The sequence below is a fragment of the Epinephelus lanceolatus genome, chromosome 14 (assembly GCF_041903045.1).
Source record: "Epinephelus lanceolatus isolate andai-2023 chromosome 14, ASM4190304v1, whole genome shotgun sequence".
Taxonomy (NCBI): Eukaryota; Metazoa; Chordata; class Actinopteri; order Perciformes; family Serranidae; genus Epinephelus; species Epinephelus lanceolatus.
In genome coordinates this window covers 8,710,911-8,727,516 of record NC_135747.1, presented here as the reverse complement: position 1 = coordinate 8,727,516, position 16,606 = coordinate 8,710,911, and the positions used below count along the sequence as shown (strand labels likewise).

At 40.5% G+C, this 16,606-nt stretch overlaps 1 protein-coding gene across 23 annotated transcripts in view; it reads right to left on the bottom strand.

The window, feature by feature from the left end:
- The window catches only part of LOC117251800 (sterol 26-hydroxylase, mitochondrial), a 31,824-nt gene that overhangs the window by 1,999 nt on the left and 13,219 nt on the right, over positions 1 to 16,606 (bottom strand). For 8 of the 23 annotated variants that reach the window (XM_078174315.1, XM_078174318.1, XM_078174314.1 and 5 more), the window contains 10 exons: positions 16,523 to 16,582; positions 15,784 to 15,899; positions 13,947 to 14,198; positions 13,382 to 13,563; positions 11,737 to 11,936; positions 10,545 to 10,742; positions 9,788 to 9,951; positions 9,174 to 9,340; positions 4,956 to 5,037; positions 4,628 to 4,828 (listed from right to left, as the gene is read on the bottom strand). In XM_078174315.1, coding sequence (XP_078030441.1) covers positions 4,628 to 4,828; positions 4,956 to 5,037; positions 9,174 to 9,340; positions 9,788 to 9,951; positions 10,545 to 10,742; positions 11,737 to 11,936; positions 13,382 to 13,563; positions 13,947 to 14,198; positions 15,784 to 15,899; positions 16,523 to 16,582 — 1,622 coding nt within the window. Of the gene's footprint in view, positions 1 to 4,627; positions 4,829 to 4,955; positions 5,038 to 9,173; positions 9,341 to 9,787; positions 9,952 to 10,544; positions 10,743 to 11,736; positions 11,937 to 13,381; positions 13,564 to 13,946; positions 14,199 to 15,241; positions 15,900 to 16,374; positions 16,583 to 16,606 lie in introns of those variants that run through there. The other 15 variants (XM_078174316.1, XM_078174317.1, XM_033618342.2 and 12 more) reach the window with 8 other exon arrangements.

Genomic DNA, 16,606 nt, shown 5'->3' with positions numbered 1-16,606 from the left:
CTCTGGTAGAGGACCCGAGCTTGAGGATGAATCAATCAATCAATTTTATTTATAAAGCCCAATATCACAAATCACAATTTGCCTCACGGGATACAGCATACGACATCCCTCTGTCTTTAGGACCCTCACAGCGGATGACACAGATACCATCCTGAGAGGGTGAGATATATATATATATATATATATATATATATATATATATATATATATATACAGTACAGGCCAAAAGTTTGGACACACCTTCTCATTCAATGCGTTTTCTTTATTTTCATGACTATTTACATTGTAGATTCTCACTGAAGGCATCAAAACTATGAATGAACACGTGGAGTTATGTACTTAACAAAAAAAGGTGAAATAACTGAAAACATGTTTTATATTCTAGTTTCTTCAAAATAGCCACCCTTTGCTCTGATTACTGCTTTGCACACTCTTGGCATTCTCTCCATGAGCTTCAAGAGGTAGTCACCTGAAATGGTTTTCCAACAGTCTTGAAGGAGTTCCCAGAGGTGTTTAGCACTTGTTGGCCCCTTTGCCTTCACTCTGCGGTCCAGCTCACCCCAAACCATCTCGATTGGGTTCAGGTCCGGTGACTGTGGAGGCCAGGTCATCTGCCGCAGCACTCCATCACTCTCCTTCTTGGTCAAATAGCCCTTACACAGCCTGGAGGTGTGTTTGGGGTCATTGTCCTGTTGAAAAATAAATGATCGTCCAACTAAACGCAAACCGGATGGGATGGCATGTCGCTGCAGGATGCTGTGGTAGCCATGCTGGTTCAGTGTGCCTTCAATTTTGAATAAATCCCCAACAGTGTCACCAGCAAAACACCCCCACACCATCACACCTCCTCCTCCATGCTTCACAGTGGGAACCAGGCATGTGGAATCCATCCGTTCACCTTTTCTGCGTCTCACAAAGACACGGCGGTTGGAACCAAAGATCTCAAATCTGGACTCATCAGACCAAAGCACAGATTTCCACTGGTCTAATGTCCATTCCTTGTGTTTCTTGGCCCAAACAAATCTCTTCTGCTTGTTGCCTCTCCTTAGCAGTGGTTTCCTAGCAGCTATTTGACCATGAAGGCCTGATTGGCGCAGTCTCCTCTTAACAGTTGTTCTAGAGATGGGTCTGCTGCTAGAACTCTGTGTGGCATTCATCTGGTCTCTGATCTGAGCTGCTGTTAACTTGCGATTTCTGAGGCTGGTGACTTGGATGAACTTATCCTCAGAAGCAGAGGTGACTCTTGGTCTTCCTTTCCTGGGTCGGTCCTCATGTGTGCCAGTTTCGTTGTAGCGCTTGATGGTTTTTGCGACTCCACTTGGGGACACATTTAAAGTTTTTGCAATTTTCCGGACTGACTGACCTTCATTTCTTAAAGTAATGATGGCCACTCATTTTTCTTTAGTTAGCTGATTGGTTCTTGCCATAATATGAATTTTAACAGTTGTCCAATAGGGCTGTCGGCTGGGCATTAACCTGACTTCTGCACAACACAACTGATGGTCCCAACCCCACTGATAAAGCAAGAAATTCCACTAATTAACCCTGATAAGGCACACCTGTGAAGTGGAAACCATTTCAGGTGACTACCTCTTGAAGCTCATGGAGAGAATGCCAAGAGTGTGCAAAGCAGTAATCAGAGCAAAGGGTGGCAATTTTGAAGAAACTAGAATATAAAACATGTTTTCAGTTATTTCACCTTTTTTTGTTAAGTACATAACTCCACATGTGTTTATTCATAGTTTTGATGCCTTCAGTGAGAATCTACAATGTAAATAGTCATGAAAATAAAGAAAACGCATTGAATGAGAAGGTGTGTCCAGACTTTTGGCCTGTACTGTATATGTGTATGTATATGTATATACATATTTGTGTGTGTGTGTATATACATATATATATGAATGAAATTCTGAATATATTGAATGAAAGTCTGAATATATTGAATGAAAGTCCGAATATATGGAATGAACCTCGAATATATGGAATGAAAGTCGGAATATATGGAATGAAATTCTGAATATATTGAATGAAAGTCTGAATATATTGAATGAGCCTTGAATATATGGAATGAATGTCTATATATATGGAATGAACCTTGAATATATTGAACAAAAGACAGAATATATGGAATGAAATCTGACGTCATCAAGGCACTAGCACCATCTTGTGTTTCCTCTGTATGCTTGTATTGGATGCTGCAGTAAGAACCTAGTGAATATGAGTGAGTCTGCAAGAGACATAGTGGCTGCAATTTTACTGTAAGCAATGAAGACATAGTAATTTTCACATTGGCTAATGCACGTGGTAATATTAACCATACCCAATACCGCAGTACGGTGTGGGGTGCCGTTTGTAAAGTGGCTCGCACTGAAATTAACAGCAACATTTTGCCACATTTAGATTCAAACAACTTTAAAAAAAAGTGGGGTGGATTTTTTATAGTCACATTTTACCACATTTACAGCAATATTTGAAATATGTTAAATATAATGTCACAGTTAAATCTAAATATTAAATGTTAAACCTCATACTGTACTGCGGTATTGGGTATGGTATATATATATATATATATATATATATATATATATATGGTATATATTCAAGTTTTGTTGAATATATTCAGACTTTCATTCATTCCATATATTCAAACTTCATATTATATATGCCATAGTACAAATACATATATATATATTATTATCTATTTATCTATCTATCTATCTATCAATCTATCTCTCTCTCTATATATATATATATATATGTATATATATATATATATATATATATATATATATATATGTATACAGTGCTTAATTTGTAAAATTAGAAGTAGGGGAACACTTTGGGCCTCTGAGAGAACAGTGTTCCCCAACTCCCAAAAGTGGGGGAAACACTTTTTTAAGCGGCATCCGAGCCGCCTCACTGCGCAACTCCGAATGGAATGGTTGTGACATCTAGTGTTGTCACGGTACCAAAATTGGGACCCACGGTACGATACCAGTGAAAGTATCACGGTTCTGAGTAGTATCACGATACCACAGCGAAAATGAGGCAGATGTGCCTTTTGTCATTTATAAAAAGATAAATCACTTTTCTATAATACACCAATGATATTTCAATGGAATAAATTACTTATTGACTTATTCATACTTCAAAAACAGCATCAATAAGTGATGAACATAGGGGGGATTGAAATAAAATAAATAAATAAAATAAAAATCAACCAACCACCCTCCTCCCCTGACAAGTAAAGAACAGTCCCTTCATAAGTAAAGAACAGTCCCTAAAGTGCGGTGAGGTTTGTGGACCGTTACCTGCCACAAAGAGAGAAATGAGAACAGCTCGTTTCTCCTCTGACACGCCACATACCTGTGTGCCGCCATGGCTTGGCTGTCCAGGTACTACTGGGCAGTCATGACGCCAACGAAAGAGGAAATTAGGCTACTGGACCTGGAGTCGGACTTCTCTGTTGCCGGTAAGCCGTTATCTTGCGCCGCAGAGCCACTGTAGGCTAATCGCAAATGCGAGTAAAATGCTCGCACATAGAGCTCTGTGGAAAACAAATCACTGCAGCAGCATATTGAGTGCCAGGTGGCCAGCGCGCGCTGGTCAATAACAGCACGCGCTGGCCACCTGGCACTCAATATGCTGCTATTGGACAGTGCATGGACACTCACCCTCTTGCGATTGGACTTTGAACTTATCCCACAGTAGTGGTACGTGAGGCACCATAGTACTACGGTATTCCACCCTGCAACACTAGTGACATCAGCCAATACTGTATGTAGTTTTTAGATGTGAAAAGTTCTAGACCCATGCAAATTAGTTCCGGAATGCACCAGGGCCTTTTCTGAAAAGATCCTGGTATGCGTTCCAGTACGTTCCGGCTCAAATTAAGCACTGTATATATATATATATATATATATATATATATATATATCCACAGTAGATTCTTTAAATAACTCCAAATAAACCACATGGTTGGATTATGTAAAAGTTCAATTAACAGCGGTTACAGTTCAAGAAGTGTTGATGAAGATGAAGACTTGACATGTACTCATAGTACGACTTAAAGTTTATTATTAATAACTGCTGATGGCAGTATGTAATGTATGTTTGTGACATGTATGTTAAAGCAATCTATAAACACTTAAAATTGATGAGTCTATATAAAACAATGCCCTTTGATGGTCATTTACAAGGTGCCATGTGTGTACACATGGTATACAGGCAAGCTGTAACCATGGTAACAACAATAGTATGACAAAGACAAACTCACTGGCTCAGTACATTAGCTGCATCAGGATCTGATCTGCTTTGAACCAATACAGTCTATCATTCAGAAATAAAAACGGGCTGGTTTCACCAACAGGGCCTTCATCTGGTCTTAAGATAAGTCCATCATAACTTGGTGTTCTTGGTCTGATCTAATATAGACACGCAGGGTGCACCAACTAGGTTTAAGTCTTCTACTCGGTAAGACCAGGCATAAATCTTAAGCCTAGTCAGGAGCAGGCGTAAGGGCAAGTCAAGATACAAGATGCAAATTAGATCTCTATGGATTTCTGTGTTGCAAAATGGCTTGCAGTTGATGGAAAAAAAATGATGCATTACTGTTATTGTCACTTACCCGAAACAGAATCAGATACATCTCAACCTCAGCAATCCGGCGACCTACACAGGCTCTCACTCCGAAGCCAAATGGGAGGGAACCAAAGGGGTTTGGCCTTTTATGGCCATCACGTAGCCATCTCTCTGGCTTAAATGTGAATGGCTCTGAGAATGTGTCCTCATCATAGCTGATGGCATAGTTACAAAAACTGAAAGAGGTCTGGAGAAACAACAGTCAAGAGAGAAATTACTGAAACTCTGATCTTTGCAATAGAATGAAGTTTTGACACAAATATACACACAAAACAAGTACACAAAGTCTAATAATGGTTAAAATGCAGACCCACTTTTTTGGGAAAATGATATCCACCAATCGTGACATCCTTTTCCATAATGATCCTCGCGTTTAAAGGAACCACAGGGTACATCCTGCAAAACAAGAATTCATTATTACATTTCACTAAGTTTAGGCTTGTTGTTGCTACTGACTGACACTGGAGAAGTAACCTGAGAATACTGTAGCATGCGGGATTTGTTTCTTTCAGAGTTGAAGAGCAAACTCTCTCTAGCCTGACTTCAAGACTCAGGGATCAGAAAATTATACTGCAGGATTCAATAAGGGTCTTCCATTAGTGCTTATTTACTTCCGAATGATCTCCCAGCTGCTAAAGGGTCATTTAAAGGGTAAGTGCCAAAGTCTTTGTCCCTTTTGGTGGTCCACTTTGACTTCAATTCATCCATCTTGCCAAATAATCATTCATAAGTCATCTAAAATAGTCTGCTTCATTTAGCCGCTGATTGATTTCTCTGGTAATCATCTGCTCACCTTTCATTACATCCATTTATTTATTTGTGTGTTCATTAATTAGTAGTGTGTTATGTGTTAATATACGTAGTAGCTAATAAGTCTTTCATTGATAGAGAAATTGTGTTTTGTGTGTGAAGTATCACAAATCTTATTAAAACTTTTTAAAATATTCAACATTTTTAGCAGCTGACTAAAATGTCCTTCTCAGATTTATCGTTAAGATTCTAACATTGGTTAAAATCTGAGCGTTAAAATTAGTCAAAATCTGAGATCCTAATTTTAAAATCGGGTTGCGTCATGCACATAACAAATAAGTTCACAGATGTTCTAAATTTGAAACATGCATACAACACAAGATTTGCAAATAATCACACACTACAAGGTATTATTATTGTTCTAAAAGGAGCACAATGCACCACCTCACATGATCTCATGAGGAAGCACATGTTAACAAAATGGAGACTCTCAAGTTGTGACAACTTGCTGTAATGTTAACAGTGCTTCGCAGTGAGAAAAACAAAAGCAGAAGGCAAAACAAGTCTGGATGAGAAAATAGTTGGGGTGACACAATCCACACAGGTTGTATTTCAGTGAGAACTGGAGGTGAGATTTTGTCAGTTTTACTGTCTAATGATATATACTGTTCCACATTTTTCACTATGTGCATTGTTCAACTTTTAAATGAACCCAGTTGAATTTGGCATCAGCTTTTCAAAAACCTTAAAATATTCCACATCTTTCATACATCATTGGTATTATGCAACTTTTTCATGAGATGCATTCTAATTAAACCCATTGTCACTCCACAACTACTACTTTACCTTCTTCTTACACATTTAAGCTGGCAATACAGTGTTGCATCAGCTTTTCAACATCCAGCATTCACTTTTTTTGCCACTTCCACTGTGAAAAGTTGTGGATGGCACCAATGAACCCGCTCCTAACCATCACCCTTTTTGGTCCCCTCTGTTGGGGTACCTGTCACACTGATCTGGTACTAACAGGTGGCACTAGAAACACTGCGGCCAGTTCATTGGTCAATATCAGATGGTCACTCTGCTCAGGGCTGAGTTGTGGCAGGTATTGAAACTTAAGTAACCACTGTTCATACCATGGCAAGTCTTACATATATTAGTAACTATAACAATAGAATTAAAGGATGTTTTGCTGCCTTTCACAGCAGCTATAGTCTGGGGGAAAAAAAATCACTGGGCTGACTGCAGGCAACTTTTAAAGTTTAACGTGTACTTGTAATGTTACTCAGTGCATGAGTTGATGATGTGAATCCATTAGCACACCTTAAATTTCAATATGACAACTCTGACCATTCCATAAGTTTTTATTGTCTCTCTTGGATGACACACACTTTCAGTAATGAGTGGATCTTCAAGTGTTTAAAAATATAGATTAATTTCAAATGGATAATATGAACTGCATATATTCTAATCCTCACTTGGAGGAAAAAAAGTGTTGCAGAGCATCATACCTGTGGGCTCCAGCAACACTAAACCCCTGTGCTTGCCTTAGAAGAACTAAATGCACAAACCCATTTTTAAAAATCCCATGGAGAGAGACTCTCACTCCAGTCTGCTCTGTTTTATTCTGAAAATGTTGGCACGCAACCCTGTTCTGTGGATGATAACTAAGGTGCTGTGTCACCGGTGATGAGGAAATACAGCGAGTGCTGGATGGAGCAGTGAGTGACAACAACCCCGCCTACATTTAAGGGTACTGTCTGTGGTGGAAACGCTAAACGGAACTGGGGACTAGTTACCATGTCTGAAGGGGTACTTTTGGTTCCTAAGGTACCACAAGTGTTTGATGGAAACGGGGCTCTATAAATACACAACATGTGACAATTTATGATAGAGAGAAAAAAGTGGACCCTTAAATCTAGATCACCGTCTCTGTATAATGTCTGTACTCCTCCTCATAGACTTCAGTTCAGCTTTCAATACCATCCAGCGCCACCAGATGATCAGGAAACTCCACCACCTCAACGTCCCACCACTCCTCATCCACTGAGTAAACAGTTTCCTCGGCAACAGACCACAATCCACCAGAGTGGGCAGCACCATCTCTTCACCCTCCACCACCAACACAGGCGCCCCTCAAGGCTGTGTCCTGAGTCCCCTTTTATTCACCCTCTACACCAACGACTGCACCAGCCCCTCACACATCACTACATTCCTCAAATACTCAGATGACACTGCAGTACTTGCTTTACTCAATGACAATAACTCAGTTATAGCCTATCACAACTCCATCTCTCATCTCACACAGTGGTGCATGGACAATCATCTGCAATTAAATGTCTCTAAGACAAAAGAACTGGCCTTCAACTTGTTACGGACTAGTCAAGTCTAAGGATGTCAACAGCTCAGATGATGGGCTAGCCCTAACCTGGAGTGTGATTGAAGGAAACAAATGGAGGAAAGAACGGAAGAGCGGACTGGTTTGCCAGGCACGAGAAATAATACAGGTAGGCCAGCTTACCAGGTCCGCAGGCTAGGTGCATTCAGAGGCTGGTCAGTCAGTCCAGGCACCGCCAGCTCTGGCCGCGGCTCACGGTGAGTGGCGAGCTCCGTCCTGGCTCTTCCCAATAGTTCAGTTTTTTTGTAGTTAAAATGGATCCGAAAACAAACATAAACTGGTTTCACTCTCAAAGAGTCTGTGGCTTGGCTGGGTGGGTGTGGCTGTCGTCCTCTTCAGCGGCACTTTCAAAAATGGGGGGGACTCCTCATGACATGGAAGCAAACATTTTTCTCTGCCGCTCTCACACCTGAATCTTGTCACCTCATTAACTAACTCCAGAGGGTGCGTGTGCACCTCCATGATGTGATGTAAACAAACACACAGCTCAACCATACCTTTATTTCTCAGCGGAAACCAGTCCAAAACGTAAATGAAAGACAAGGAATAGGAAAAGAAAAGAGGAACTATAACCCCCTATCACTCCTAACAAACTCCCTCAACAGGTCAACCTCCAAGCCCACACACAACCTTGTCAGCATCAATGGTGAAGCAGTCGAGATGGTGGAGAGTCACAAATATCTTGGTATCACTCTGGACAATAAACTGAGCTTTGAACAACACACCACTGACATCCATAAACGCTGCCAACAGAGACTCTCCGCCATCTGAAAACTCAGATCACTCTCAGTTGCCCCCCACCTCCTGCTGCTACTCTACAAAAGCATTAATCAGCCCATCCTCCTCTACTGCTCACCCTGCTTCTTCTACATGCTGTCAGCCCCCAACAAGAACAGACTCACACAGATCACACACAAAGCTGCCAAGATCATCGGCCTCCCCACTCCCAATCTCTCAGATCTTAACAACACAGCCACTGCACGCAGAGCTCAGACACAGGACCCCCTCAACCCACATTTCACACTGCTTTCTTCTGGACACCGGTACAGGACACTCCCCTGGAAAAAAATCAGATTCAACAACAGCTTCATCCCCAAGGCCATCACAGAACTAAACAAAACTCTAAAACGGCAGTGACGTGTAAATGTGTCTGTGTTATACTGTATGTGTTTGAGAATCCATGTGTGTGTGGCAAATGTATGTTGTATCTGTGGGGTATGTGTATATGTCGGGTTGTCACTCAAGATGTATGGAAGCGTGAAGAAAATTTTCCTAATAGGACAAATAAACTAATCTAATCTAATCTTATATGAGTGATGGCCTCTGTGGAAACGGAATACCAACCATCATAAGTTTACACTTTAATCTGTCTAATCATTCTCACCTCAGTGTTTCTTTGATAATAGCCTTTAAATAAGGCATCTGAGTGACCTCCTCAGCAGAGGGGATCCGGTCTGCAGGCACTGATGTGGACACTTCTTTGTAAAGTTTGTCCTGGGATTGAGGGTTCTTGGACAGCAGGTACATCGTCCATGTGAGGGTATTGGAGGTCTTGATAAGAAAGAAGCACCATTAAGTAAACAAGCAGAGAGATGCATATGTGGAATTTGAGCTTATGCTTTGACACTTCACAATGATGTATTTTCACAAAGTCATTTTTGATAAACCAGGATTAGCATGAAATGTATTCAGAATAAGTCATAGCATGGCTAAGGTAGTTAAGTTTTTCAGGGGAGATTTCTTGAGGCATTTGACCTTGTAATTCTACAGCTTATTATATATAAGTGACATGAAACAAGGGAGAGACAGAATAACATGCCAGAACCAAACATATGACACTGATTTGACATTGTGTTCCACAGTCACCCAAGCCAACACAATCTGTCTTTTTCAGTGGACTTTGGTTTAAAAAAAAAAAAAAAAACTGGCTTGATTCTGGGTGTGAGCATAAATTATTAATTTATTTATTTTTCTATAGGGAAAGGGTATCACAATTACCGTGTCCACTCCAGCTAATAGGAGCTCAGTGATGCTGCCATACACATCTTTAGTGCTTAACTGAGTGTTTGAAAGTAGGTATGTTAGGTATTTCCCCTCCATATCCTGGTGGTTCTCCAAATGCTGATGAATGACCTCCATCTTCTTGTCAATCAACTGTTTAGCTAAAAAAGTGCAGTAGAAGTGTTTCATTTTAGTATTCACAAAAATTAACTCCAAGTCTTACAAAACTGAAAAATAAAACAACTTCTACTTTATTTTAATAATTAAATAAAAGATAAAAAAGTTAGACATTTTGGGAGATATGCATATTCATTTTCTTGGTGAAATTTGATACCTCTGTACACTAAAATGAAGCAACACCCAGCAGATGGTTAGCATAGTTCAGCATTAAACTGGAAACAGGGGGCACAGCTGTGTCCACAGGTAAAGAAATTAACAACTCTAAAGCTCAAAAATACACAGTTATATCTTGTTTGTTATGTCCTTACAAAAAACAGTATGAAAATACCATATGTTTTTTTTCTGGGGTTGTAAGCGGGTAATTGTCTGATGGCTGTATCAGTCACAAATCCCGCCTGATCTTTCATCCATTCAGTCATTCATACCATCCGATTTTCCCTGTCATTAACTTTCTTGTTATTTCATACCCTATCCTAATGATAGCACATCCATAACAAAGACCGTCAGATCACTGTGAGGTTTAAAGTACAACACAGCTAACACCTCAGCTGTGTTTCTCTCCTGTGCAACTCACCAAAGCTGAAGATGCCCTCCCAGCCTGCAATGTAGCGCCCCCAAAATGGCAGGAGATTGCGGCTCCACTTGGGCAACAGATGTACAGCCATGTTGTTGGAGAACATCTGGACTATAGAGTTGATGAAGTCTTGTGTCCCTGCAGGTATTTCCTTTTCCAGACACCCAAGCCTTTGCTCAAACAATATGGAGGCAATACCTGAGTGGCAAAGGTTAAGATTTAGGATAAAAAATTATCAAGAACCTGTCTACATAAGTGCTATCCCTTTACTCAAAAGGTTGAAATGTAACCAGAAAAAGCAGCTAAAATGCAGCCATATTCATTGCGTTTCAATAATTGATTCCAAAAACAAAGACCTAAACTTTTGTTTGACTTAAATGATTTTGTCCATTGATTTTAATAAGTGCAAAAGATTTTAAAGGTCTAGTGTGAAGGCATCACCTGGTGGTAAAAGCCATGCAGGGTATCCACAAGATCTTAACATCTTAATATCAACTGCTTAACAAGACTCTTCAAAAGAGGCTGGGACATGCTTTTTGACACATGTGCAGTGTAACTGTGGCCGTTATGTTGGAGGGTTATGGCCTTAAACTGTATATACAGTCTACAGTTCCAGCAGATGGCGTTCAAAATACAGGGGTGGTGTCCACTCAGGTGCTCTTTTGGTTGCACTATTTTTATTTTTGGGTGCCCTCAGTCTGAACGTTTTGTATATGCTGGAGTGGATGGCGGCCAATATATAGTAGAATGTTTTCATATATAAAACATCTGTTTTTGTTCTTTTATTAAGGACCTTTTCAATAATTGCAGAATTGAAATTCTCAGTCATATCTTTCTAAATATGTTTCAGACTGCAGATGCCACAATGAAACAAATCATGCTTCCCATTGTCCTATGGTGGTGCGCCAGCTATTGAGACCTTTGGAAAGTGCAGACCAGACTTTACAGGGCATGTGTTGTACCACACTGATATGAGGCAATGTGGTGCTGTGATTTCTCCTCTTTTTAACCTCCTTGCTGCTGCAATTTTATTAGCACATTTATAACATATTCTAAAATAAGGATATAGTTTTATGTGGGGTATAATCTTGTCATACAGTAGGAAATAAACAAATAATAAACCTCAGGTGACCTCTCACACCTGCATTACGTGAGTGTGTAGCTACAACTATCTTTCAGGTTTTCTACATACCCTCTAGTGCGAAATGATACATCTCATTGCCCACATTGGTCACCAAATCTCCTGTCAAGCTGCCCTGACGCAGGTAGTAGATTCTCTTGATGAAGTCTGTAACCACGTCATTGAAAACACCACCATACTGTGCAGACTCCTTTGGAAGCAGCATGCGCTTGTTGAGCATCACCCTCAGGTTGTACCACTTCTCCCCTTCCCTGAGAAAAGAAATGCAGTCACATTGAGAAACAAAATATGCACCAGTTGCCACAACATCATGACTGCCGGTATTTGTTTTTATCTTATGAGTCTAAGTGTGTGTCATCATGGAAAAATGTGGTCCTGGAGACACCTCTTGTTGTGGGAACTACCACAGAAGCCATTTAGAGTATCTATCTGCGGACAGATTTTTGTCAACACAATAACGTCAAAAGATGTAGCCACGAAACTTTACAGGTGTGTAGTTGAGAACAAAATGAAGGCCAAATGCAAAGCTGGGTGGGGTCTGAACAAGGAGGGCAGAAGCAAGGGGGTAGGAAGTAGGGAGGGAGCCATCAGCCCCCCCGACTTTGCAACCCTGGCTAACACTTGCTTTAAGTTGTGGATCGCTGTATCGCAGCTTAAGTGATTCCATTGCAAGATGGTCTCTAGTTTCTTATGCTTAATGTTTCCAAATGTGAGATTTGTATTTACCCATGTGTTTTTCTTATATGAATACTAAAAACGCCTATTTGTGGCAGTCAAAATATTGACACCAGAAATTAGTTCGACACATTGTAGGATCAACTAAGGCCCTACATTGGGAATGATATCATTAAAGAGGAGTCTTAGAGCACATCTCTTACTGTCCATATCTATGATACATTTTCCTCCCAGAAATGTTTACAATCATTTTTTTTTGTTTTCCATCATTCTTACAGAAAAAAAACCTCTTAAATTAAAATAAATAAATTTTACTAGCAGGAAGAATGTAGAGGTGCTACCAGATTAGCTGGCACAAACACCAGAATACAGTGGTGCCCCCAACAGATTTTCATCGGGCTGAAAGACATATTCCATCACCACTCTTGATTTGGAGAGATAGACAACTGTTTATGGAATGTGACAATACTGCCCTGTAACTCAAGTAAAAAAAAAAAAAAAAAAAAAATTAAAAAAAGCTATCCAATATCATACAACCAAAAGCAGCAGCGTCAAGAGCTAGTACAGTTTAATCAATCATCACTGTAATTTCCTCAAGAGCAGATCATTTAAGAGGACAGAGGAAAATCCTAGGTTGCATCTTTCTTTCACTTGCTTTCAAAACAAATGCACACACTAACCCACTAACCAGATCAAGATCTTTACAACACCAGGTGGTGGTGCTTATGGAAACACTACCTCTTTTGTCCACAGGGGCTGCAAAAATAAACACTAACTGAAAGTACCTTTTAGTTGCTTTAACCTAACCCAACAGGCAAAGAGTGTTGGAGATTTAAAGGTTCACCTTCTGGTCTGAGAGTACTCTCTTTAGAACCTCTCACGTGGCAGGACTTTGTCCTGAAAAGCCCTTATGTAAAGTTATAAAAGTTTTACAAGGGATTGTTTAGCTATGGGACAGTGGTTGCAGGGAAATGAGAAGGGAGCATTTCTGAGCACATTATACAGTATTTGGCAGTCTCACTCTGTGAAAGGCCCATAGCCGATTCCTTTCATATCGCGATACTCTTTCCAAATAGACATGTCTCCTCGGGAAGGAAACTTCTCATCATTCCTCAATACTTCCTCCAGCAGCTTTGGAGTGTTCACACATATTGCATTTGTTGGGTCTCTGAACATGGGTCCGTATCGCTGCTTGTTATAAATCTGATGGTAGACAAAATGAATGCAAGAAAGATTAGTTAACAAAGAAACCTGATGTGTAAGTAATCAGTTCAGTTCAGTTCACTGATAATCTTATAATATATGAAATAATGAGAAGAAATTGTATCCAATAAAGTTTAAATATTTGTCCCATCAATGAAATGCACTGTGTTGTATAATAAAAAAATGCACATTTATAGGACCATGGACCAGGGGGTAATTGCAATCACATCTTTATCCCTAAAGTACATTATGATCATTTTCAGCAGATCAACCAAAGCAAAGTTTTAGCCTATCAGGGCTTTCTGGAATGCACACAGATTGTAACAATCATGCATTACTGTGTGTCTTCCAGAAGCCATGCTGTGCACTGCAGCCTGCCGTACCTGTAGCTCATGAAAATGGTTGCTGAAACCCTTAAACGCGACACTGTACAATAGCTCCAAGAAAGTGATGCGTGGGAGGTCTTTCACTGTTCGAGGCTTTTCCTGGAATGCAGAGGGTTCCCTCGGGACAGAGGACGAGCTTCCCTCCCCCCTGGAGCAGACTCGGGCCACGGCATTAGGGCACAGCAGCAGCCAGCTGTTGTTCCTTCGTTTCACACTCTGGGAGAGCCATGCAGCCATGGTGAGAGCAGACTGGAAAATATGCAAGGCTTCTGTTACACCAAGAGACTAGCTGAGTAGGGAGGGGCTATGCCTTACACAGTGTTTAACCTCTCCAGTACAGCTCTCAAGGATCACCCAGAACCAAGGGCCATACAGGGCCAGTCTACCCATGCATCTGTAGTGCATAATTCAACTGCTGTAAATCCATTTTCTGTGTGATGGTTAAGTAGCAAACTATTTAATTCTGAGAAATAATAGATCAATTTATAAAATTATATGTAAATTAAAAATAGGATACCATGCTCCTGATAATCAAAACCCATTTGTTTTCGTAGGCTTTCTCCAGATGACTTAGCTTTTGGGCTGGGTATGTACTTCTTTGAAACAATTTGTAAATTTTGTCTTTAAAAGTGCTGTATAGTTAAAGTTAGCCTTTTTCAAATGTAAATACAAATGGTAACCCACAGCTACATCCAGGAAAGCTCCAACTTTGTAAAATTCCTCATGTGGTCTTGTAGCGAGATGAAAGCAACTGAAATGTGATTTAAATAAGAGATGGCAGCAGTTGAAATGTGATTTGAATAAGAGATGGCAGCAGTTGAAATGTGATTTAAAGAATAAGAGATAAAAATCAGCTGAAATGTGATTTAAATAAGAGATGAAAGCAGTTAAAATGTAATTTAAATACAAGATTAAAGCAATTGAAATGTGATTTGAAGAATGATAGACAAAAGAAGCTTACGTGTGATTTGATAAGGGATGAAAGCAATTGAAATGTGATATAAATAAGAGATGTCATCAATTGAAATGTAGAGATGAGATTAAAGCAGCTGAAATGTGATTTAAGGAAGAGTGCAAGGAAGCTGCTGAAATGAGATAAAAATAAGAGATGGAAACAATTGAAATATGATTTAAATACAAGATAAAAGCAATTTAAATGTGATTTAAAGAATAAGAGATAAAAGCTGCTGAAATGCCAGTTGGTGTATAGGCACTTGTTGTACATCATTTTCTTTTAAGCATTAATTTAATGAGTAACAAATTATTCTCAAATGAGAGTCAGAAGAGGATCAGTCCATTGGTACAGATTTATTGCAGAACTGATAGCACTGACAAAAAAGCTGGGTATGCTGGCTAAACAGTAAGAAGTCCAGTCAAAAACACTTATTCCAGCCCTCCACCTTTCTCTTATCTGGAGCTCATCCCTACCATCTCCCTCTGCAAATTATTTCCACATGTCCTCAACCATGGCTTGCTTTTTGGCTGTTTGGTCCCCTCTTGTCTGATTTTGTTTGTGCTAATGTGGCGAGGTGGAGGTGAAAGGATATAAAGCCAATACTGTTACCAAGAAAAGGGCTCGACAACACCACCCTGGGAATTTCACCCAGGGAATTACTTCTTCAATACAAGACACACAGGTTCGGTTACTCAAAGGGGCATGAGACGTGGTTCCAAGTTTTAAAAAAATAGACTTTATTAAACAATCATTTTTCTTTTAAAAAACCGTTCACACAGGGAGGGGGAAAGAACCTAATCAGGGCTGAGGCCTAGTGAGTGGACAAGGACTAGTGAAGGGGAAGGATCCACCAAAAAAAGAGAAACCAACTTAAATCACCAGGCACACGTGGCAGACACTCAGTGAAGCAACCCACTCCCAGGAACACAGCGGACAAGACGGAAGGATGGATACCACCACCAAACACCAGCACCGCCACCACCGGCCTCCAGCAACTGAAAAGGAGAATGATAAAACAAATTAACAATATACAAACAATACAATATATACAACAATATAAAAATAAACAAGCTAATAGAATATAACCCACACTCTCACACACTCATTCACTCAAAACGCGGGGGACCAAACCCCGGTTAAAAATAATGTCTCAGCCCGCGACGGGCGGACGAGCAACCGTCCTGCTCCGGACGTGAAACAGCAACAGTGCCTATGGCGGAAGCAGAGCTGCGGAGCGGCTTACAGTGCCGCAGTGTGCCACCGTGCCGTGAGGACAAGCAGCAGCAGAGACAAACGGCAGACGTGATGGAGGCAAGCCGGAGACACAACAGGAGACAAAGCAGCAGCGGAGACAAAGCAGCAGCGGCCCGATAAGCTGGCTACAGTTAGCACCTAACCAAGAAAAATGCTATTAGCATGGCTAAATACACTGAACATGATGCGGTGCGTGCTACAATACACATAACATACCTTTTCAGCAGCGCGGGCACACACACACTCACACGAGAGGAGGGAGGGGGAGAGAGGGCTCCATGCAGCCACCAGCGTTTACCTGCGACCACACTAGCATTAGCCACCTGATAGCATCAACTATACTACAAAGAGAGAGGACACTTACCACAGCCAACAAACGCAGCAGCGCATACAGGGGGGCCAGAGCAGCACACAGACAGTCGCCCTACAACACAACACCAATACCTTA